Genomic DNA, 26,154 nt, shown 5'->3' with positions numbered 1-26,154 from the left:
TTTCAGACTCATTTTCAAAACTTTCGCTTTCAGTAACCCGCTAATTTTTCTCCATAGCCGTAAGGTCTCGATTTAAACTCAGCGGGTTCACTATCTTGTCATCTGTTGAAACACGAAGTTCGTGAATTGTGGTTGCAAACAAAGATGGATAGATTCCTGATCAGGAATAACAAGAAGCCGAATGATGGTACCCAAAACTCTGAACCTGCACCTAAGAAGAAGAAATATGACGAATCATCGGTCAAAGTGCGTCGATATTTGTCAGAATACCTTGGGCTCGGATTTAGTGCGACAAAGTCTGATCCAGTGAATGCACAGTGCGTTCTTTGTGGTCAAGTCTTGGCCAACAGTTCCATGAAACCTGCGCATATGAACCGGCATCTCAGTACTGTGCACCCTTCTCATGTCGGTAAGCCCATAGAGTTTTTCAAGCGTAAACAAGAAGCATTCGCTAGTAACTGTTTGGAAATTGCAAAAGTGGCATCAGTTTCTTCAAAGGCTCTCCGGGCTTCGTATGCTGTTTCATATTTAGTTGCGAAACAGAAAAAACAGCACACCATCGCCGAATGTCTGATATTACCAGCACTAGTGAAAGTCAGTGAAATAATGTTTGACACGAAAACTGCTACTGCCCTTCAGTCTATACCTGTGTCGAACAATACCATTTCAAGAAGGATAGAAGACATTGCAAGCGCTATTGTCATGCAGGTTATTGAGCAAATAAAGTTGACGAAGATGTTTGCGTTACAGCTTGACGAAAGCACGGATGTGTCAGGTGAAGCCCAGGTGATCGTCTTTGTTCGATATCAAGATTGTTCGGACATAAGAGAAAATATTCTGTTTTGTCAAAACCTACAGTCAAGAACAACAGGAGAAGAACTATTCAAGGTGATTGGTAAATTCTTCGCAGAAGGGGGCATCTTGTGGGACTGGTGTCTATCAGTTTGCAGTGATGGAGCTGCCGCCCCAACAGGGAAGAATAATGGGCTCATGGCCTGGATAAGGAAGAAAAATCCAAAGGTGAAGTGGTTGCACTGCATCATTCACAGGCAAGCTCTTGCATCGAAAAGGATGAACGCACATCTGCACGAGACCCTCAACGAGGCTGTAAAAGTGATCAACTTCATCAAAGCCCGACCACTGAACTCAAGAATGTTCAAGTTGCTGTGCCAAGAGATGGGTTCAGAACATCAACATTTACTTCTGCACACAGAAGTTCGCTGGTTGTCTCGTGGGAAGATTTTGAACAGACTTTTCGAGCTTCGACAAGAAGTTCATATGTTTCTTCTGGAGCAAAAATCTGCATTCAGTTCACTTTTTGAAAACCAGGACTGGGTCTGCAGGCTGGCCTATCTTGCGGATATTTTCGACAAACTGAATGACTTGAATCTGTCAATGCAAGGTCTCCGGACGGACGAACTCTCCCTGAATTCGAAGATGTGTGCTTTCATCAAGAAATTGGAGTTCTGGCTTAAAAAGGTTCAAAGAAACAGCGTTAGTGTCTTCCCGACCCTTGACAAGTTTGCGGACGATAGTGAAATTGATAACCTCAACACAATCTGTGATTGTATTCGGGAGCATCTGACAAAGTTGCGAGATGAACTTGTGTCATATTTCCCATCGATTATGAACCAAGATAGAACGCAGGATTGGATCCAAAATCTATTTGTTGAAGACGTGACCTCAAGCTCCAGTCTTAGTGACAAGCTTACAGAGAATCTGATCGAACTTGCCAGTGATCGTGCCTTAGAACTGAAATTCCAAAATGTAACTGTTTCCCAGTTTTGGCTGGAGGTGATAGGAGAATACAAGGAACTAAGTGAAATCGCCATGTCTGCTTTGTTACCATTCGGATCCACTTACCTTTGTGAAGTGTCATTTTCGGCAATGTCATTGATCAAAACCAAACACAGAAGCAGACTGAGTGTACAAAATGACCTTATAATTGCCGTTAGTGACATCGAGCCAAGATTTGATAATATTTTAGCAAAAAAGCAGCCTCAAGTTTCTCATTGATTTTGTACGTACATTTAAGCACCGTCATATTGGACAATAAATCTCGTGTTTTTGAAAATCTGATTTTAGTTAAGAAAAAAGTAAAACAACGATTCTCAAGAAAGGGGTACGCAAACTTTTTAGGCCTTGACTAGGGGTACGCGGACCGAAAAAGGTTGGGAACCACTGCTCTAGATATCTTGATTTTCACCAGGTTTCGCTCAAACACTTGTTTTGGCGAATAACAATAGTCACGGCTTGTCACTAGTACCGAAATACCACACCCCGTAAGCTTTCTCCTTTCATTTTTCCCTGCCCGACATCCACGTTTCTTTCCTGTCGGATTGTTTCCATTGGTGGACGATGCGCCATCTATGACTTCTCGCAGTAAGTGCAATGCAGTTAGCGTAGTCAAGATAGATGGCGCCAAAAAGGTAGAATGGAAACGCAACTTTATTAAGTCATTTTTTGGCACAGCAACGGCTTCAACAGGAGTGATTCTGGTACTCAAAAATAGAGCGAGAAAAACTGCATATGTCAATATCATTCCCACCATGAAAAACCAACTTCCGCGCACAAATAAAAAGGTAAACTATGATAGGATGTTTTGCTAGCCGGACAAATTAAATTTTGATCATGTTCGAGTGAATTTAAGAGTTTCGCGGCCTTATACTTTAACAGCAAAGTATGAAAAGTAAATTGGAATCTGAAAATAAACGACTAGAAGTGCGTGCATGAGAGGCGTTGGGGGAGGGGGGCTCCAGTCGTATTTGATTGCAAAATTATGAAGATTTTACATTGTCAACGATTGTATATTATTGCAAATGATCAAAAGTTTTTTTTCCCCTTTCTTTAGCTCACTCCTAGCAATGAACGGCATTTTAACGAAGAAAGAATATTTAAAATCAAGGATCATGCAAAAATTAAGCATAGAGAGGAGTAAGTTTAAATCAATAAATATCTAAAATAAGCTCATTCCCCCTCCCCCCAAATTCTTCTTTCATTAAATCCATTAATCGCTTTTCAAGTTCATATTTTTCCTTTAAAGTTAGTTGTTTCTATCGCTAGATTCGGTTTTATCGCTCAATTGATTTTTTCGTTTTTTGACTGATGAAAATGTGGTGGTCATTTTAGTATTATCATTTTTTTGTTGAAAAAGCAAACGGATATATGTCCAGTATTTGGGCTTTCTAGCGAAATATATATAAAAAGCTAATATTTTTTCTATATAATAAATGTGAATATTCGAGAAATAACATAACTATTATGTAAATAATGACTTCTAATGTGTAATTTCTGCTCGTTTAAAGACATTTATTCGTATTGATTTCTGTATGTGACAAGTTTCATTTATTCAGTCATGGTGATATCTAATTTTATAAACTTTGACTGTCTCTTGTTTTTTCAATTCAAGTTTAGTTTATTCATTCAATATAGGCCAGTCACTTTGTGCTTTAAATTTGATTCGCATAACCACTAAATTTATTTAATTTTAGGCTTTAATTTTGCTCTTAATGTTTCTTGCAACACATTTTTTACAATTCAGAACTGTTTTAATTAACTAACACTAAATGAAAGGTGTTTCTGTCATCAGGCCAAATCTTTTGTTTATCTGCTGTTCTTGCCAGAGAGGCATGATAAAACGCTGCACATGAAATTAATCCGAACTACCAACACACATGGTAATGAAAACGATGATGTACTTTGTTTAGGGTAGAATCTATTTGCTTCTTGTCGGTGAAGCAGTTTGAAAATAGTTGACACAAACTCAAATGAGTTTGAAGAAATACCTGCAAAGTCTACCGAAAGTATGGAGCAAATAAAAAAAAGTAGTATTGGAAAAATTCCTAATACACTGAGACCAATGATAGAAGCTATTTTGTGACATATACCTCGGATTTCTATAGAAAAGGCGAGTTTCTTTGGAAATGAGAAGTCGTAGCAGGGCTCACTGAGCCTTTTGTCGTCACGTACGGTTGTATTTTAATTTGGTAGAGCACATAATTTACCAATCATTTAGAAACCTTGATGTTTTCTTATGCATCGAACTCTTAAAGATTAGGCTTCAACTAAAGGTTTGACCGCAGAAACCGATTTTGTTTTTTATAGTGTATATGCGTATTGTTGCGCCATTAATGATTGTAAGCACAACCAACCAATTTTGTTGTAATGTTTGGTTTTGAAACAAGCTAGATGTTTAGTTAAAAAAGGATGTACACTTAAAGTGGTATAAATTAAAGTCGAAGAGCTGATGTTGGGTAACAAGAAGATTGATCAAGTGAATAGTTGAATAGCTTTATTTACCTCAGTAGCATTATTACTTTAGAAGGCGGATGCTGTGTAAGAAAAACTAACGAAATTTGTGTATTAAACACGTCAACCTTGAGACTATTAACGAAATATTAAGGGGTGGGAACAGATTAATTTGCAAAACTAAAATTATTTTGCAAAACGAGGGGAAAGTTATCTACAAATTTCAAATGAACATTCTACTGCTCGGTTTTAGACTGGGAATTTCAACCTTCTGAAATATAGATTGCATTTTGAATAGCCAGGGTGCAACTCAGTTTAGCGAGTTTACGTTTCCTACAACCACACTTTAGTGGAGCCCTTGTTGCTCTGCAAACTAGTAAGCCGATAGAGTTTAATTTACATAAATTATGTACTTTTTCAGTTGCGAAAACTCATTGAACTGTGAGCGAAGAGGAGCTTCAAAAAAGAAGAACAGCGTCTATAGTAAGTCGGAAACGGCAGCTGGATGTTATTTAGGTGAGAAGAATTGACAGTGACATCCAATGCAATACCATTCCCGTATGGCAAAGAAGGATAAAAGGTAGTACACATAGATCTGGAAAACAAATTTGTATTATTTCTTGGATAACGATTGAGGGATATCGAGCGTCTTTGATTTAAACAGGAGGATGATCATTTTCGGAAATTTGATTGAAGAATGTAGCTGATTTAAATGTTCTCTGCTGGCAGAAATTATTTTATTTTACTATATTACAATGGTCAGCAGCTTGTATTGTCTTTCTGCTCCTTTCTCTCAAAAGAAGTTTCTCTTTCTGAATTATGACTAGGCATAAAGGAGTGGCTACCAATTTCTGCTTGAAAAGTTTACGCACTTGCAGCTCTTGGAATCAACCTTAATCTATTGTTGTTTTTTTTCACCCAGAAAAATCATAATTAATGGATAAATTTGCCTTAATTTTTAATAATATTTAATATGAATATGTTGACAAACTATGAAACTCAGCTGAGTTAAATAATTTAGGTAACAATAGGAAAAAATAATTTATTAGCCGACGATTCTATTCTAGTAACCGAGGTTTGGTAATTGCCCGTTGACCAGAATTATCAGGGCTTATTAAAAAAAAAAAGGAATCTGCTATTAGGGTTACCACTACACGCCGTATTTAAAAAAAAAACAATTGTTATAATTCTCTATGCCATTATAGCTCTGATTGAAAGTAAACTAATACAAGGGCTTAGGACAGGCAAAGTATGAAGATAGTGATGAAGATAGGTGAAGATAGTGATGAAATACAGAGGGATATTCAGCCTTTTGTCTTTGAATTAATAAATGGCATTTACGATTACAATTCATTAGCAATAGAATGTGAAATTACTAGCATAATAGTTCGTGAGAATTTTCTTTTCGTTGTATGTAATCTTAAATATATGTGTAGACCCGCATACACATATATTTAAGGCCTCCTATAAATGTATATGTATCAAGATTTCCTTTGTAACAGTAGATAACGCTTCTATTTCTTCATGTTAAGGAGTTGTTGATAGTTTAGAGTGGCAAGCCAGAGAGAACCAAATGTCACAAGAGTCAGTGCCATCTGTTCTATTTCTGCTGAATTTCTGCTTAAATATCCGCTGAATTTTAATTATTCAAGTCTCTTTCATATACATCCCGTATGTCTTTCTAAATTTATGAGTTAAGCTATCGGCTTGCCGTAAGTTATGGTTGTTAGCTGAGTTTAGAATTTTACGTTAATTCGAGCATTTTCTTATAGATTTTTGAGTAGGGGGTATTTCGAATATTCCTAAAACCTCATCTCGAAAAGCTAAGGGTACACTGAAACTAAGGAAATGGAAAAGCACGCAGAAAAGGGGCTGCCAGGGGAGAGGATGAGTGAGACTTCAAGGTTTTTGTGTCTGTTGGAATATCAAGATTTCTGCTATTTACTAATTCTTGTGTTATACATACATTTAAACGTTTTGATTATCTTTTTATTTAACCCCTTCTTCTTAAAAAATGGCTGCAAGCCAAAGAAACTATATTTGCTAAAGCCGAAATACGATTAATTATCAGAAGCCAATTCCCAAAACATTTTAATTTCTAGTTCATTCAGACTGTATGCTCTTTTTGTAGATTTTTTTTTAGCAGTGACACACCTTGTATATATTTTCATGTATATCCCTTTACTTCAATGGGAAAAATATAAATTTGAGGAAAGATCGTCAACGGTACCTAACCTCTCCTCCTTCTTGATCTTTTTAGGCTCTCCCTCTCCTTTAAAATCATCAATTGTTTTTAGTTTTCTATGTGTTTAAATTAGTCAAAAAGATTTAATAGCTATGCCTCCAGGGATGCCATTTCCCCGTAACTCTGGGGAAAAGATTGTAAATTTTTCAATTTAGCAATTGTTGACATACAGGATTTATTGCTAAGAAAAGGAGAACGCTTTTTTCTGGGTGTATCCGAAAAGCTCTGGAGAATGCCGCTTTGCCGAAAGTTGATGGATAAGCTATGCTAATCCAAAATACACTATATATGTTTAGTTCATCAAAATGGAGAATCTTTAACGTTATCAGAACGGTCTAGGGTTTTCAGTTAGAACTTATTGGACATGTTGAAGGGGATGTTGAAGAGTGATTGGATGGCTGGGAGCCTCCTCTCAGCAGCCTGTGAGCCCACCCTTTTTAGTTGTCCTTGCCCCAAAAATTTTCAATCATAATTTTGAAATAGATATCTTGTTCAACATAGTCAAAAGAACAAATAACTCTGCCTTTAAGGGTGACAGAACTCACAGCTTTGGACAAAGATACCGAAGACAATCAAATCATTTTGGGCGTGTTTGGAACGGTTAAGGGTATTTAGTTAAAAAACCTATTTGGAATATTGAAAGATATGCCAAATTGAATCGAAAGATACTACGTGCAACCAGCTTATCAAAAAGGCGTGTCAGCAATATGTAAAGAACAGCTGATACTACTCAGTTTAAACCCACCTGGATGTTGAGGGGAATATTAAAAAGTGGGCTGGATGACTATAAGGAACTTTTCTATTTCCTATTTGGCAGCCCTCCTCCAAAATTTCTGATTAAGATTTAAAACAACCATCTTGTTCAAAATAGTCAAAAGATCGAATAACTCTGCCTTTAGGGGTAACAGAACCCCTCATAGCCTTGGAAAAAGATGCCGAAGACAATCAGTTGATTCTGGGTGCGTTCGGAACGGTTGAGGGTATTGCTTAAAAGTATTTGGAATATTGAAAGATATGCCAAATTGAATCGAATAAAGGCCAATAAGGCCTTTTTCTATTCTCTTTTTGGCAGCTCTCTTCCAAAACTTCTGATTAAGATTTGAAACAACCGTCTTGTTCAATATAGTCAAAAAGCCCAATAACCTTGACACTGGTGATGACATGACCTGTCTCACTCTTTTTGGGACAGGTCTCCAAAAAGATTAAGTGTATTAAAGTGTAACTAAAAAATATTGAGCGGGATTGCAAACACAAAGAAAATACGCTATGTCCAGGATGGTTTGCAAAATGGCGCAACAGAAATTTCTGAAGAACGGCTAACGGTATTTAGTTGTAACTTTAAAGGTTAACTGAGAAATGTGCTCTCAGAGAGTTACATCTGCAATATGTAATTTAGAAATTCAATTGAATATTCACGTTCCACTTTAACGTTCCACTTTAATGAGCAAAAATCACTACATTTAGTAGTTTTTGCTTCTGTCCAAACTCCCAAGTGAAGAATAGTTTGTTCTGCGTTGAGGAGAGAATGGGTCGATCAAATTTTCACGCTTCATCTTCGTCATTTTCTCACACTTTCATCTAGGATGCATAAATCATCACCTTAAGCTAAGTCTAGTAGAGTTTTACCTCTCCATTTGATTATGTGTTTTCCCACTGCCTAAAATGTGCTCCATGCGTTCGTCAAAATGGTCCGTATATATTATGATAGAACGCAAATCTATTTCACTTCTGATAGAATTCGAAACGGCTTGTAAGCGCATTTCCTACCTTTACCGCACCCTTGTTACACTCATACTCAGCACTAATCATTCTAATAGATTTTTCTGCCATACCATAGTAGAATAGGACCTTCGGTAAAGCTTTTATATCAGAAAACTCAAACGCTTCCTCACAATCTATATAACTGAGGACTAGAGCCGTTTGATGTCTCAGGCACTTCTAAATAGTTTATGAAGGTTGTGCGATTTTTAATCAATGAAAATGCTAGTAGGCTATTAGCAGCTTTGCTTATAGGCTATTGTTATTTGGTGGGTTCACCTGTTAGACAATGCAACTATATGACTTCCTTTTCCCTAGTACTGGCTATATGTTTTTTATTATTAAGGGAGCCTACAGCCTAGTAGGGTAGTGTAGATTTTCAAAGTGATTTTTAATAGTCACTGGTAGGTAGCCTACAATAGAAAAACAATAGGAGCCGTATTTTGCCGTAAGATTTTGACAAGTTTGTGGCTTGAATGAATAGGCAACTTGGAAAAATTTGACCTACCATACTTCAAATCAGATGGCAAGTCAAGGATTGTTAATTTCAGGTAGGCCTAGACATTGGTTCGGCTAAATAAGTTGGACAGAATTAAGTCTTTTCAGGTCCTTCTTGCAGCTTGATTCACGTACATATATAACCAATATAATAAGCTATTACTGAAATAACACAGGTGGTGTTTACATTCTTCATTCTTATTTGCTGTCTTTGGTTTAGCCTAGAAAATGCATTTTTGGGTAAACCATGTTAATTTCAAAAATACATATTCATGCATCGACAGATATTTCAAGCACTTATTCGTAACATAGGAAATATCCAATGCTATTTATGCTTTGCCTAATCTATGCATTAATCTGCACATTCTATATCTTTACTGAAATATACTTTCAGTAAAAAAAAAACAACATTTTTTATTTAATTTCTGAACGTTTTTGTCTCTATTAACGCTGGGTATTTTTAAAGTGGATACTGTTAAACTTTGTTTTTTGCTATTTTACTTACTACACTTTCTTTTTGGCTGTTGTACATACTCCTAAATTTCAATTAAAGCATGTGTTTTCGGTCGTTTTTTACAAAACAATAGGCTACTTTTTCTCAGCACCAGAATTTGTTCAATATTACGATAATTAACGCAGAAAAACATGAAAATATGAAAAATCTCGAATGTTTTTCATGAAACAACAATTTTAATAGTAAAAAAAGATAATTATCTTTGTTATTGCAGTTAAACAATCTTGGAAGCTGAAACCAGCCGGATATGCGAATCCTCATCTGAATCCTCATCAAAATATTCTTGTTGGTTGGCTTCAGCCTCCACAACTCTAGAAGGTGAGGGCTGTGATCCGGGGAGGGGGGTAAAGCTTTTTTGTTTCAATTAAAAAATAATGCTGGCGCTTTTCTGGCTCATAGGTTTCGAGGAAGATAAATCTAGCAATATACTGCTTCAAATACAGACTCCTCATCCCTGACCTTTTGCAACTTTTCTTAATTGAGCGCCATAGCCTCTCAACATATTGGGTGTGGATGGTCGCATCCTCAGGGTCAACAAAGTTGTTGGAGTGATTGATTTGGCGGTGAGTAAAGCCGAGTTGTGAAAGACTGAAGTATGCTGCCCAGCAGTTGTTCATCATTATTGAACCCGGCCTAATGTATTTTTGAATGAGAGGGATTAGAGTTTCTTCATCCCTTCTCAGAGTCTCACCACCATGTAATAGAGGTAAAAGAAATTTCCTCTTGCTCACCCTGCTCGATTTCTCCTAATAACCAAACCTGGCTGAGAGGCCTCCCCCTATTATATTTTCTTTGAACCATCACACTTTCGTCTATTTCGACAACAATACCCTCACCTATTGGCTCCTGGTGTCCTACCCAATTCTCCAGCACCTCACTACACCAAAACTTCCAGTACACACTTGTGTTTTAAGGTAATATCCAGTTCTAAGATTGCTGAACGGTGCTCCCATATGTCAGTAAAAAAAATGCAATAAACATGAGGGCTTAATTTGGCGGCAATTTGACGCAATGTAGAAAACTTCCCTTCCTATCTCTCACAAAGAAGTTGCATCGTTTCCTCATTTTTGAACGTGGGAGTCGAACAGAGTTATTGCATATCCGTTTATTATTTGATGGGGAAGTATAGTGCGAACAGGGGGTCTGACAGCAGGGACAAATTACTTCAGTTGGCAGCACACCATGAGCCCTGAGAATAGATGACATTAGAAAAAAATACATACTGAAATATCATATTTGAAATGAACAGCATATTTCTTTTATTCCAATTCATTTGCAGCAGTGATTAAATTAATATGTTATTAAAGATGTAAAAAAAAGAAATGAGGAAAGTTAGAAAATTGATAAGTGTGCTTATAATATAAATATAAATATCCACAGTACAAATTTAAGAAATATAAAAAATATGCACATTACAAAACAGCAATGTATATATATATATATATATATATATATATATATATATATATATATATATATATATATATATATATATATATATATATATATATATATATACATATATATACATATATATATATATATGTATATGTATATGTATATGTATATATATATGTATATATATATATATATATATATATATATATATATATATATATATATATATATATACATATATATATATGTATATGTATATGTATATGTATATGTATATGTATATGTATATGTATATGTATATGTATATGTATATGTATATGTATATGTATATGTATATGTATATGTATATATATATATATATATATATATATATATATATATATATATATATATATATATATATATATATATATATATATATATATATATATATATATATATATATATATATATATATATATATATATATATATATATATATATATATATATATATATATATATATATATATATATATATATATATATATATATATATATATATATATATATATATATATATATATATATATATATATATATATATATATATATATATATATATATATATATATATATATATATATATATATATATATATATATATATATATATATATATGTATATACATATATATATATATATATATATATATATATATATATATATATATATATATATATATATATATATATATATATATAAATATATATATATATATATATAATATAATATAATATTTATTTCTAACCCACTTACATCAAAAAGATACATAGTGGAGTAAAAACTTGAAGAAAAACGGAAAACAAATAACAAATAAAAAAACAAATAACAAAAAAAAAACGAGAGTCAACAATAGACATTAATCATACAGACGGATCAGACCGTGGTGAGGCGACAAACGCCGATACGCCGTTTCTGAGAGCTTTTTGTGTAGATCAGTCAGCTTCTCAGTAATGTTCGGAAGATGGAACTTTTTGATTATCTTTCGATTCTTATACCACAGAGGAAGATAGAGAAGAAATTTTTTTTTTTTTTTTTTTTTTTTTTTTTTTTTAGCCAAATAAGGATCTTTTATTATATGGGTAAAAAGAGGCGTGTAACAAGAACTAACCACCCTATAATCTTTTTGGTTACCCTCAAACATAAATAAAATTTATTATTCCTGATCATAAAAGCACTCTTTTAATCTCTCAGCTTTTGTTTGATGCGATTGTGCCTGTCAACACCACTCCAATCATAACGAGGCCCAGGCCTATAGCAAATCCACCTACAGAGATTGGATCCCGAAGAGCAAGTGGGATCGCCCATGCAGTGGGAGTCTCTACTCTTTTGCAAAATCTGGATCGATTTTCTTCACAGGGATGCTTCCTGGTCCTCCATCTTTAGCTTGCAAAAAATATTTTTCTGGATTGTGTAGCACCTCTTTATTTAGGCCAAATTCTATTGATTTGGTGCATTTCAGAATTATCTGAACTTCGCGATCGCACCCACATTGAAGAGCGAAACAGTTACTTGCATTTCTAAGAGTAAAAAGTTTTTTAATCCTCGATTCCTCACATCGATTTCCTTCATTACAATCTTCTGTAGATATTACCATATTTTACCATATATTTCACTTACGAAAATTCTCTAAGCTTTCTCGAAGAAAAAGCTTATATATATATATATATATATATATATATATATATATATATATATATATATATATATATATATATATATATATATACATATATATATATATATATATAATTTCTGAACATTTTCTTCGCTCTGTTCGCTGTTTATATGTAGCGTGGATACTGTTATACTTTCTTTTTGGCTATTATATTAAAATGCTATACGAAAAGGTAAAGTTTAGAAAATATCTCCAGTTTCTGTATATTCAAACTTCATTAATTTGACCTAAGCTAAACTGGTCTCTTTCATGCCTATTTCCAAAGCTTCACACACGATATCCTTGTCTATCCTGTAGTTTGAGTGGCAAATACACTTATCTTCTATCGACGTTGACTCTTGGTTATAGTTTGGATACACTTGATGATTCCTTGTTAGTAGGCAGCGATCAAACAGTAGCATTTTGTCAACCTTAAAGAATTGTCTTATTTGGTTAAATATTGCGTCAGTTAGTGATCGGTCTGCTGTAGAACACTGACGAGAGTCGTAGAACATTGATTCATAGTAGTAAATCATTTCGATTTGATTAGCACAGCTTACTATTTCGGCCTCTTTTCTGATTATCTGGGTGTCGCTGATGGCCAATGTAATGCCAAAAATCAATAGAACAATGGTAACTAGGAAGACGAACATTAGAAATATGTACTCGGATACAAATGGTTTTTCTTTGTATTTCAGGTTAATATAATTTAGCTCTCCTGTCATCATCACGAAACATTTTTTATCAACCTAAAAATTTTAGCTTTGAAATTTTTGCTTTGAAAACAGTATACGCCATATTTTTAGTCACGAATTTATCTAGAACTGGCGCAATAGGCGTAGGTGTTTGGATACTCGCCGTCACGTTCGTTAGTCTAAAGCGGTTCACCCACAACACCTGTTCTTTCTGAACATTTATAGCCATTTTCTTTGCTATATCTAGAACAGTAGTACCCAGGTCAGCTCCGGGGTCCTGTTTCACTAAAAAAATAAAAATAAAAACAAAGAATCAAGCAAACGCTCCTGTTCGTAATCGTCAAGCTTTTCCTCAATAGTAGCAACTCGAAGCTCTATTGACTGAATCTGGCCATTCAGAGATGAAAACAATTTTTCAACTTTCTCAAACTTTCCGTTGTATTCTAGCGTGATCGAATCATAAATTTCCGAAACAATCAGTTCTGGGTTTAGAGTGGCTTGCTGTGATGAGCCTTCTGCTCCTGCCATGGAAGTAACTTTCCTGAACTTTTTTCTCAGTCTCTTTTACTAGGCCAGGCTTAAGCTTTACTACATCATTTTGTGCTAAAGTAAGCTGATTTCGAAGGTTAGAAGTTTTGCTCGAGGCAGTTAAATCAGTACCTGGGCTATTTGTAACTTGCTTTTATATGAAACTGGAAGTAAATATCAGGGGAGGATGCAAACTCTCGATAAGCATGATTGACGCCCTTAGTTGTACTTCCAAAGTTTTCAAGCGTTTGATATTATAAGACAGAAGATTTGCTTCCACCACAGTCTGAAAGTCATGAGATCCGTGGCAAAATACAACGAATTTTGGTGTAGACTTTTCTTGGTTTGTAATGCTAACAATCCGAACTGGCGAGAGGGGGTATTCCTTTAACTGAGCTACCGCTAAATCTCCCTTCTGAAACTGTACCATATTGAAAGTAATAATATAACAAATCGAAAGTTTACTTATCTTTAGTGGACAGGGCCACGTTATGCGGTGGCAGACACCCTTGTGGAGGAGGCCCGGTGGAACGTGGGAGCCTGTCAAAATTTTCCACCATACTCCGACATCCCAAATTGCTGCATTCAAATTATCCAAATCAAATCCAATCAAATTTATCTGTATTCAAAAACTTCTCAGCAAAATCCAAAGATAATTAACTTCTCGACCAATTCTGCAGGATTTATATTTCACAAGTCAAACTAATTGAATGCTGGATTAAGTATTCCACAATTTCAGTCATATATAATCCGCATTTTTAGATGCAGTCCTTTTCTTAAGATTTTATCTACAACGTCTTCATATTACTAAGTATTTTTCTTCCTACAGAAATCAGGCTAGTGTCTTTGTAATTTCCTTTCTCGTTCTTATCACCTTTTTCTTATGGAAAACCACTCTGTCCTATAATACCCAGAGGCTATGTCGGCCTCTGGCGACTTGGTGCTGTGGTGAGCTGTTAGTATTTCGTAAATATTTGACACTAAAACTAACTTTGAAAAATATTAGAAAGCCTAATTTTAATTTTTTACGATCTGAGGTTCATGCAAACTGCTAGTTTGCTGCAGTTGTATTTGTCAGTTTCGTCTTTTAGTATGTCTTGTCTCGCGGATCTGGTATTCTTTGTTTTTTCAACTGAAGAGGCACATAATTTTAAGGAATTGTATTTTTTGTTTTATACCACTTTGTTTAATATAATTCTTTTTCCAAGCCACTTTATATGGTTAATTTGGTCTTAGGCAAAATTGGACTGGATGGAACCAACAATATTTATTATGAGTCAATAAATAAACTGTAATAAGCTAATTAAAAAGTCAAAAAGAAAAAAATCGGTCAAACTAAACTTGAAAAAAATACAAATCGGAAAAAGACACTGCAATAAAAACAAAAGCGAGAAACTAGTTGGATATTTAATTCATTTTTTCATCATAGACAAAATCACATCACAGACAAAATACTTTCAGGTACCCTGAAACTAGGAAAATGGGAAGGCATGCAGAAGAGGGACTGCCAGGGGAGGGGAGGGGTGAGGCTTCCAGGTTTTTGTGTCTGTTGGAATATCAAGATTTCTGCTATTTACTATTTTTTTGTTCTACATAGATTTAAACCTTTGCTACATTTGCTAAATCCTTAATACGATTAAGTATCAGAAGCCAATTCCCAAAACATATCAATTTATAGTTCATTCATACTGTATGCTCTTTTTGTATATTTTATAAGCAGTGATACAACCTTTATATATTTTCATGTATATCCCTTTACTAGAGCCGTCCTGGCTGAGTGGGCTGGTGCGCTGGATTCGGGATCCCTTGTCTGAGGACGCGGGTTCGAATCCCAGTGTACCCAATTCTTGAGTTTGGGACGGGGGTCATTGGCATGACTGTAAGCTTAGCCAGAGTCGACCCAGCTCTAAATGGGTACCTGGAGAAATCTGTGGAAGGTAAACAGGAAGGGTGTGCGAAAGCACAGGATGGCTGGCCCCCAACCCGTCATTGCACTTCCTGGCTGAAGGGCCAAGAAACGGAGATCAGCACCGCTGGTACGGACTGTAAAGTCTAATGCCGTATCCTTTACCTTTACCTTACCCTTTACTTCAAAAGGAAAAATATAAATATGAAGAAAGATCGTCAACGTAGTTACGTAATTGATCTCAGTATAGATTTGTAAGGTTTTAGTGCTCTTTTTAGTACTCAAACATTGCTAACCTACACTGCCAACCAAAAGAAAGAAAGATTCTCTGCACTAATTTTAACAAAAATTAGTGCAACATTTTCAATCAGTATGGTTTAAAAGGAAATCCTCCAATAGATGATTGCGAAACTGATAGAAGTTTTGTCTGGGTTCCAAGATGAGCTGATTCCATTGTTTTGAGTTCCGTATTATGTCTGTTACAAGAATGGGTTCTAATTGATCTGCATTGTTGCTCCGTTTCCTGATTGTGTCTAAAAGCATATTAAGCTTAAGCTGCTCGAAATTTTTCTCAAATATTGAGACTTTAGAAGAAAGTTAAATGTCAGATTTCAACTGTAGATTTTCTAGCCTTCTATGTAAAAAGTGTAATTGAGAGTCTGGCATTACACTGGTAAATTGGCAAATTAAAACTGAAATTGAAGACGGCTTTATATTTTCTGACCGATGTCTTGCTTCTGTTAGAACAGGCTTTTCATGTTAACAATAGCTAAAATTTAATTAAAAACAAACTTCGGCCTATAGTAACTCGGCTCATTGGTCTTGGATAGTCATGCGCATGTTTTTCTATTATCTATTGTCAAAATCTCCTTGTGAAATTATTCGTCATGGGAAGATCCTTTTCCTATTTCTCTAGCATGACTGTCATAATCCGTACCGACTGTTGGGGTTTTGCTTTTCATTTTGTAAGGATTTCTCCAAAGGATGTTGTTTTTGTTATTGTTGCAAATCTGGTCCGTATCCATCTTGTAAATTTCACTGGTTCTTGGTGGGTTATTTTGTTAGCATTTCGTGATGTTTCATGATTGATTTCAATTTTGTCGGGGACCATATTTTTGGTAGTTTCCAATACTGAAGATTGCAATTCTTCGGTTGGCGTATCAGATTTTGATGTGGTTGTTGGGATAGAAGTTTCGATTTCGTTCGTCGTTGTGTTCATTTTTGGGTGGGATTGTAGGGTTACTTTCAAATAATTCTGTCTTTGTTTCAAATACTGTTTCTATTATTGTTGTTGTTTCAACTTCTGATTTAGTTGATTCGGTTTGTGTTCGTTTGGTATTGGTAACTAGGTTTCTGTTGTTTCTTGGGGGCTGCTTTTACCATCTTCGTTCTCTGTGTTATCCTGTGAAACTTCATCGCGTCATAACTCCTAGAGGAATGTGCATATACCTGGTAACCCTCTACTGGCCACAGTCTCGTTTGAGGTTTTTTTTTGTGGTTTTATCTCTCTTTGTTGTTTGAACTCATTGATTATTGGATAATTTCCGTTTTAGAATTTCTTTTCTCTGGTAATAATAATAATAATAACATTTATTTATAACCCACTTACATCACAATATAAATAGTGCAGTAAACGCACATACAAAAAATGCTATTCAAAAACGAAAATCAACAATAACAATGCATATAATTGTTAGCAATAACAATTAAACAATAATAACATTAAATAAATGAAATTTATAAAAAAAAAGAATCAAACCACAGTGAGGCGACAAACACCGATAAGATGCTCCCTTAAGCTTTTCGTGTAAATCTTTCAGCTTGTCAGTATTATTCGGAGGGTAAAACTTGTTATCAAACCTGCAAATATACTTCAACTCGAGTGTACGATCGGATTTTACTCCTAGTCGAAATTGTGCAAGGTCATGGAACCTGTTCCCAGAAGAACTGAGAAGTAGGAGCTCCCTCACGTCATTTAAAAGAAGAGTAAATTATATAATGTATTGAATGTAACATCATATATTTAAAACTACTACTTGTTTATTTTAACATTTACTCGAAAATTCAGAGGTGCTGACGTACTAATGTCCGTAGTTTGCTGTGCCAGGCAATTACCAAAACGACCACAACATCTACCCCATGCGTCGATCAGCTGGACACAGCATGCTCCAACCTGCGAAGGAAAGAAATATTTACCAATAATTTCTAAATAATAATCCCGTCCTAGATTTGAAACTGCTGTTTTTTAATATTTTACTAAGAAAAAAATCAAAAAAAATTCGGTTCTTGTATCATTTAGCCCCGACCTAATATTCTTCATCTAAGTAGAACCTGCTTCTCCGACGTTCACCCTTGTGAAATATACCAAAGTAAGATTTAAAATAAAATACTTTGGAAACAAATTGGGGCTATATATTTGGATATTAGGGAGAAATAAAGTATAGTAGGTCCTGCATGCTTGTTATTTTTCGATTCCTATACCAAAGGAAGATAGGGAAGATATCTAAAAATAAAATAAAAATTGGCCACTCGAATATCTCTATTCTAGTGAGATATTTACAAAAACGGAAATAGGCCACTTGAATATCACTAAGATCCTTATTCCCAAAATAGGATAAAGCCCAGAAGGGTAATGGGTTTACGGGGCTTTTAGTAGATTGTGGGAAAGCATATTCGCCTGGAGAATTCTCGATATCCTTTATAGACCTTTTACTTTTGTTTTCTCTTGTATCGGTTCCTAGTGCCATATTACTTTAGTCCATCTTTATCGAAATAATCAGTTATGAATTTTGACAAGTTTTGGGATCATAAGTAGCGGGATTCCTTTCGAATTTATCTTGTAAGTTCCTACTAGAATGTAGACCTTATCCAATCTTAAATATTGAAATATGGATTCCTTAAGTTCGTCAGTATTTTTCTCTAATCTAATGACTTACTGAAATAATGTTTCTAATGTTTTAGGGTCTAATTTCATGATTATCTTCCAAGCATTATGATTGGCTTGTAGTGAATATAGAAGAACACCTTCTTTAAATATAGAAGAACACTCAAATAATTGTATTGTATCTTCGAATGCTTGTTTCATTAACAGCATCACATAACTGGTATACAAATAAATGCAAGGATACAAGGAACTATTTTAGGAAAAGAACGAAGCGTATGCTCAATTAATTGTATTGCTTCTTCGGATATTTGTTTCATCAACAGTATCACAAAACTGAAAATAGGCCATCGTTATAAGTGCCTAGGATACAAGGAATTCAAAAAAGGCAGGAATTCAACAGATGAATATACGATTGTGATCTGAAAAAAGGAAAGAGGACTGGAATTTTTTTTTCGTTGAGTATATATGTGGTCAACTCAAAAAAAAGAAAAGAAAAAAATGTACATGTCAAAAATATAACTTCCCTCTCTTTACCGGATGAGGTAAAACGCATAGTTATAGCTCATGGTACAACTTTATATGGTCATTTATGTACAACCTTATATGTATCGGATGTTAATGATCGGATGTTAATGAAATTTGATATTTAGAAGAAACTCGTATCTCAAAGCATTCATTTTAAATCCTGACTGGATCCGGTTACATTGGGAGGAGTTGGAGGGGGAAACCAGAAATCTTGGAAAACGCTTAGAATGGAGAGATCGGGGTGACACTGGGAAGAATAAGCACAAGTTCTAGATACGTGCTTGACATAACCAGACTGGATTCGCATTTTTTTGGGGGGGGGGATGGGGGGCTAGATTTCCAGTACTTTGGTGAGTTCGGTGCTTCTGGATGTGCTAGTTTTTATTTTCAGACAACATAACGTTAATAAGAACACAATACAATTTCTACACATGCATAGTCTCTACACATGCAATACGAAATAGGTAAAACACATGTTCTATTAATACAAATCAACAAGGTTAGTAGCTAAAGAGAGCGCCCAAAAACTTAAGTTGTTAAAAAACCTTTTTGAGAAGCTACCTGAATGGCTCAATATATCCTTAATATATCATTTTAAGGGAATGTAATACCTAAGAGACTTGGCCTGTCTCGTCCATTATGAGGCTTTTTAGTTTGTCTTGTCAAACTATGGCTCCGTGTGTTGTCTAAAGTGAGAATTTATGCTGAGTATTTCCCATTTTACGAAATCTGCTTCGGTTACTCGTATTTCGGATGCTTTGCATTTCGGTTGTCCGCCATATAAGGTAGGGAAAAAGCTTATCTCGCAGTCTTTTTTCATAGAAAAGAGCTTGAACTCTACTTTGTAATCCTAGCGCTGTGCATATTTCATCGTTGAGGTCTATGGCTTCAGGGATTAAGAATGTATCAAAACTTCACTCCATTTCTGGAGTGTCTTTGACTTCTTCCCATGAAGAAGCATTCAGGTCGGACGGAGCTTCTTCAGTACTTCAGGTGTTATTTAAAGTTTCTGGTGTTTGAGATCTTTCGTTTGGGTTCTCTGTTGTATGGTGAATCCGTAAGCCTAGAGATTATTTCGGTAACGTTGACCTTGAAGAGCTTAAACAAGTCTCTTCCTGTGATATCTCTTGGTCATCAGATAGAACAGGTTCGAATTTGTTTGCTGATCGATATATTCTGTTCTTTGTAGAGATCACTTGTTGAACAGAGATGATGAAATGCCTGTAAAATCTTTTGTAGTCTGATATTTCTTGTCGATAGTCGTGATTATATGCTAAATTTCGTGCGAGTCAAACGAAAATAATTGCCAATAAATAAAGAACAGCAAAATTGTAACTCTAGTACCGAGTCTAATTTTAGGTTCTGACCTTGTCATAAGTGTCATATGAGCTCTTGACCCATGTTTCTTATTTTTTGTTCCATTTACTGAATTTTAGCTATTTTGTTTCTTGGATTTTACTTTCTTGCTTTTCTTGTCTTAGATAGTTCCTTGATTTTCTATCACTTTTTCTTATGTAAATAGCAAATAGACAAGTGGCTTCCTTTAGGATGGAGGATTATTTGAGTTACACAATTAAGCAATTTTCTTAATACCCTATTAACCTATGATTGTTAACATAGAGTCAAATAAGACACTCAATATATCAAATCGAATAAGGTAAAACGAAGCAATTATGATAAATGGTGAACAGTCTTTCTTTGAGGTATCAAATACTAATTTTTCACAGTGCTGGAACTTATTTTTTTGAATGAAATGAGGCTCAGCCGGCTCATCCATTTTGCTGTTTTGTGAGGTTAGTCATTAGTTCAATTCTGCAAACTATTTCTGCTTCAGGATGTAGTTGTACGATTAAGGGCACATTAGTGTCGCACTAGACGATTTACTTGCAACACTGTTCATGTCACCTATATGTTTCTGCTTTACCCTTTTTTGGCATCAAATCGATATAATTCGAGTTTGCTTTTACAAGGTAACCCTTTACTGTAGATTAAGTAATAAGTATAACGAGTTGCTATAGTTTGTAATAAATTCTAAATTTTTTCAAAGAAACGCTCGGTTTATCCCATGTTTATCTGCTGATATTTTTAATATGGGCTTATCCTCGGGTCGTACAGTATATTCTTCAAACAATGACAAATTTGTGCTCATAAATTTCAATTCCAAAATTATATTACCTATGGCATATTGGCTGGTTCTTAAGTGCATTAAATATATTAGTAATTAGTTGAAAATGACAAGACTGTTCAATGTGGTGGCGATATCCCATTTTTTGTATGTTTTTCCGAATAACAGCCACACCATCCAGCTAGCGAAAGAAATTTCTCATGATTTTTACAATGGTAAAAGTCAGTTGGACTTGCGACTCATAACAATATTTGTGCTCATGTACTAATATGGAAACCAAGAATTGCTTTGGATCCGAAGTTTTCATCTTCTTTGAAGGAATTTCGAATGATTTTCCATATATCTTGACAATCACATGGGGTTATATGGAAAGCTTGAGTTTTTGTTATTGGGAATACGTAGGTAATGGTCAAGCAATTTTCATGCAAGGTCTTAAGAAAGTTTGCTTCACTCGACAAATGGTATTCCTAATCTATCATGAAACTTGAAAGACAAGGTGGTGTTTCAGAGGAGGTGAAACTGAGGACTTAAAGATCTCCAAATCTAAAAGCGATATCAAAACGATTTTAAGAAATCTTCCTTTTGATGGCATTCGCCTGTCGACCAAGTGCCATATAGCGATCGCAATTTCTGTCCGTCCGTCGGTTAATTCGGATAAATTAGAAAAAAATAGATATTTTTAACTTAACCCTTTCAGTCACGAATTATTTTCCTTCGATGGAAAATTCTAAGAACCAGACTGCGTGACACCTTGGGGTACCTAATCATCGTCAATTTTTTTTTAGATTTTTTGGAGGAACCTTTCTATGTTTTCTAGCGTGTACTCAGTTGAGGACAGTGTGATCAACTTTGTAGTTTTTCATCAGATATAGTGAGTTTATTGAGAAGTTATAAAAAAATACTAAGCACAGACAAATTTCACTTTTTAATGTGGAACTCTTTGAAGCAGTTCCTGTGCTCTTCTAGACACAATGGAACATTGCATTTCAAACACATAGTGCGAGTTTTCAACACGCATGGCGAGTTTTTACACCTACTCTGGCCCTTTACTTTTTGAGGCCAATGAGAGAATGCATCATTTTTCACTGCTGAGCACGGACGCTGAAACTTCATCTTTCTTTTGCGAGATGCTGATTCGTCTACATTTTCATGTTCGTCCTCCTCACTAGAGGTGAGAGACCTTAGGCGACCCCTTCTTCTGGGGGTCTTGCCTTCAGCAGACATAAGCGCCTCTGCTATTTCCATGCGGAAGGAGAGCAAGTCCATCCAGCGTTCTGCTTTGGCCTTCCGATCAGCTACATATTCTAGCCATGAATTGCAGATGGATCCATCTTATCCACTGCACCCACATACTGGTAATACAGGGATACAACTTGGGGCTGGTCAACCTGCAAGTAGGCTTTTGTTTGTTTACACCATCTGCGTACCTTGTTCACTGCTCCACTTCCAATCATATTCGATGCAAGGATAACTGATCTGTTGTCCATCCATTTCACCAAGCAGGTATCTCCACTACTAGCCACTACTTCACAGAATGATCCCCTTCATCTCTTTTTCATGTCAGAATCAGTTTCCAGCCTAGCTCCCTGAAGCCTGTTGCTTCGTATAGTGCCTGTTCCGTAGAGGCCCATCTCACTTAGTCTTTCCAGCAAAGCCAAAGACGTAAAGAAATTGTCGAAATAAAGTTTAGTAAATTCCACAAGCTGAAGTCGTCCAGCAAGATTCAAAACCATACCTGCTCCGAGGCCAAAGCTTTTGTACTCTTCAGCCATGTTCGTCTTTTTGCCCTGATAAATTTCCAAAGAGAGTACTCTTCCATCCGTATTACACAGCACGAAGATTTTGATGCCCCATGGGCAAGGTTTTCCCCGAATATACTGTTTGATATCAAGGTTTCCAGTAAAAGGGACCATCTGCTCGTCACAGGAGAGGTGCTCAGACGGAGAAATAGTCTGCGTTTTCTTCTGCACAATATCAATAATAGGTCGCAATTTCCAAAGACGATCCAAGTTATCAGGGTCTTTGGAAGTATTATCAACCAAGTGAACGAAGGACCGAAGGCGGGAAAATCTGTTGAAGTTCATCATATCAGCGATGAGTGGGATGCGCGTTCGTGTACCCCAGTACATCCGGTATCGTGGGAGATTGAAAACCCCCATGGCAACGTGAATCCCAAAAAACTTCTTCATTTCGACTGCGTTAGTATCAATGGATTTTCCAGTCTTCTGGACGGAGTACAGGTTGGTTTGGTTCGCAGTGATTTCAAAAAAATCTTCTGTTAGATATTCCGCAAAATAGTTTATAGGCTCATCATGACCTGGTACAGGTAGACTTGGGGCTGTGCTTTTATAAGCTTTATCAAATTTTTTCTTCTTCCAAACCTTGGTTCTGCCCTTCCTCGGTGGAGGCCTTACATCAACTTCCTCGCCTTCAGTTGATGCACTTTCACTGGAACTCACTGCTGCCGTTCCTGCATTGGGTCGAGGGTCGTAATCGTCCTGCTCCTCGTCGCTATCCAGAAGGTCTGTATCGGAGATGTCACTGTCAATTTGATCAAAAATGTTCAAAATTTGCTGCTGGTTGACGCGCAAATGCCTTGGACGCTGCGAAGGACCTGAAAAAATAGTTGTAAAACTGCACTCATTGCCCTGTTCGTCATTATTAGGATAAAGAAAACGGTGTAGAAGTGATAATAAAACATTTCTAGATACGACTTTCTTTAGCTGTTTATTTTATCTTTATTATCTTTAGCTGTTTCTTACACTATACAGATGCATCCTTTTGACCATATAGATGCACATCGTGACTTTTTATTTAATTAATTTATTTTTAACCCATATCGTTTACAAAAATGACTTCGAAAGCTTCGATAATACACTTAGTAGTTCCTAAGATATACAGTAAGTTCCTAAGTGTATTTCAGAAAACATAGATGTAAATAGTGTATTTTGATCTAGTTTAACATACTGCTGAACATTCCTTGGAAATTTCAAACTAACAACCCACCCTTAGCCATTCCTGGGATATTGCAGATGCACCTTTTGGTATACCTGGATCAACATCTAAATTAACCTCATCCATAGCATGCCCTAAAAGTTTTACCTTAATGCTCTCAGCCTTTTCATACTTTCATACTTTCTCAGACTTTTCATACTTTCAGGTTCAAACAGGCCCTTTGTCCCACTAATGACACCTTAAATGTAAACAATGGTCGACTTGCACAATTAATATCCCTTGTCAGAGGGGAATGACACCCCTAGGTCCATAGTTACTGGGCTTTTCAACTATGCTAAGAAAAAATGGCTTGGGAGTGGCTGGTTGTCCTCTAATAACTCTCAATTCCTAATCAGGATACTTGAAATTCCAATCAAATGGGTCCCCTCTTAAGTTTTTAAGACCACTCGTACCATTCGAATTGGTCTGGGGAAAACAAAAAGAAGCAAATGCGCTGCCTATGAATTATATTTTTCATATTTTGAAGTATATATTTCAAATTGTGTGTGTATTTTTTCATCAGCCTGGTGAAAGTTTAAAAAGAATTTTAACAGAAAAATAACTGAATCTCTGGACCAAACGAGTCTTATAGTTCTATGAACAACAATCAAAGTTCTTCTTAAGGAAACAACCTAGGAAAATCATCTAGAACCCAACTTCAAATTTACAAATTTACAACCCAACTTAGCATTTACAATCCCAACAAATTACAACCCTTATTTACAACCCAACAACCCAACTTAGTCAAAGAAATGTACAAATTACAGATTTTACGTTTACTCTCTCCTTCCGAGAATTTTTCAAATAGATTCACCACGTGTAAATTCACCGTACATAGAATATTATATTTGAAAGAAACAACGAAAAAAGCAATGTAAAAATTACACGCCGCTTGCTCAGTTTGCTATGCGTTGATCACACTGTACTCGGTTGAGGACACGTAGTTTGAGAAAAATCGCCTGCCCTCCAGTGTTCACGCAGTTAGTCTATTTTTGGCCACTAGATGTCTACTTATCTTGTCTAAGTATTAGTTGTTAGATATGGCCTTAAATTCATCCATATTCTTACACATAGACTGGAGTCTTACCTGGTTCTGCACTATTTTGAGATCCATCCATTCCTCAACTTCAAACTTTTGTATAAAATGGAGTTTTGAAGTTAGAACTTTCAAACTTTTTTCAGATTATTTCTTGATGAATGAAGCTTATGGCGCGCTAATTTGAATGCATATTTACCTGTAACATAAGACACTAGGTGGCAGATAATGGTATGTTCTCAACTGAGAACAAAATGACTGAAAGGGTTAAGAACGGGTGATCGGATCTTAGTGAAATTCGATATTTAGAAGGACCTCGTGTCTCAGAGCTGTTATTTTGAATCATGAGTGGATCTGGTAACATTGGGGGGAGTTGTTGGGGGAAACTGGAAATCATGGAAAACGCTTAGAGTGGAGATATCAGGATAAAACTTGGTGGGATAAATAAGCAAAAGTCCTAGATCAGTAATTCACATAACCGGACCAGATCTGACTCTTTGGAAGAGGTGGGAGGGGGGATTTTCCGTGCTTTGGTGAGTTCGGTTGTTCTGGACGTGCTAATTTTTACTTTCAGACAACATAACATTAATAAGAACACAACACAATTTCTACACATGCAATACGGAACAGGCAAAACACATTCTATCAGTATAAATCAATAAGGTCAGTAGCTAAAGAGAGCGCCCTACGATTAAAATTGTTAAAATACCTTCTTGAGAAGCTACCTGGATGGCTAATTGTTGAATTTTTGTTGAATTTTAATTGTGAATTTTTTTAATTTGATTTAAATTCCACAAAGACTTCAAAACTCTCTAGACAGCTAAAATTGTATCTTCGACACCATTTCCTCTTGAAAAAACATCAACATTAAAAACTACAACATTCGACATTCAGCTCCAGTAGCTCAACCTAGCAATAGAGTAGGCACAGGGGGAGGTAATTTACAAAAAGGCCTTTAAACAGTGGTATATCTAAGGATAGGATCGTATTAAAATAAAGTATCGCGTAAAAGCTAAAAAGAACAGAAATTTCACAAAAAGTAAGACTAACGTGCTTTATGTATCCCAAAGAGTAGAATGGTAATTTTTCAGTCCTGAAAACG

The 26,154-nt window shown here is 35.6% G+C and overlaps 2 protein-coding genes across 15 annotated transcripts in view; one reads left to right on the top strand and one right to left on the bottom strand.

Moving 5' to 3' along the window:
- The window catches only part of LOC136042072 (uncharacterized), a 522,356-nt gene that overhangs the window by 469,475 nt on the left and 26,727 nt on the right, over positions 1–26,154 (top strand). For 13 of the 14 annotated variants that reach the window (XM_065726955.1, XM_065726954.1, XM_065726953.1 and 10 more), the window contains one exon: positions 4,670–4,828. The exons of the other annotated variant lie outside the window; for it this stretch is intronic. The gene's annotated coding sequence lies outside the window, so the exon portion shown is untranslated. The remainder of the gene's footprint in view (positions 1–4,669; positions 4,829–26,154) is intronic. 14 annotated transcript variants of the gene reach the window in all.
- Positions 22,567–26,154, bottom strand: part of LOC136042070 (piggyBac transposable element-derived protein 3-like) — a 5,557-nt gene continuing 1,969 nt past the window's right edge. Inside the window, exon 2 of the mRNA XM_065726944.1 lies at positions 22,567–23,636. Coding sequence (XP_065583016.1) covers positions 22,567–23,636 — 1,070 coding nt within the window. The remainder of the gene's footprint in view (positions 23,637–26,154) is intronic.

The sequence above is a fragment of the Artemia franciscana genome, unplaced genomic scaffold (genome assembly GCF_032884065.1).
Source record: "Artemia franciscana unplaced genomic scaffold, ASM3288406v1 PGA_scaffold_60, whole genome shotgun sequence".
Taxonomy (NCBI): domain Eukaryota; kingdom Metazoa; phylum Arthropoda; class Branchiopoda; order Anostraca; family Artemiidae; genus Artemia; species Artemia franciscana.
Note: the sequence above shows the minus strand (reverse complement) of the source record. Positions and strands in the feature narration are given on the sequence as shown.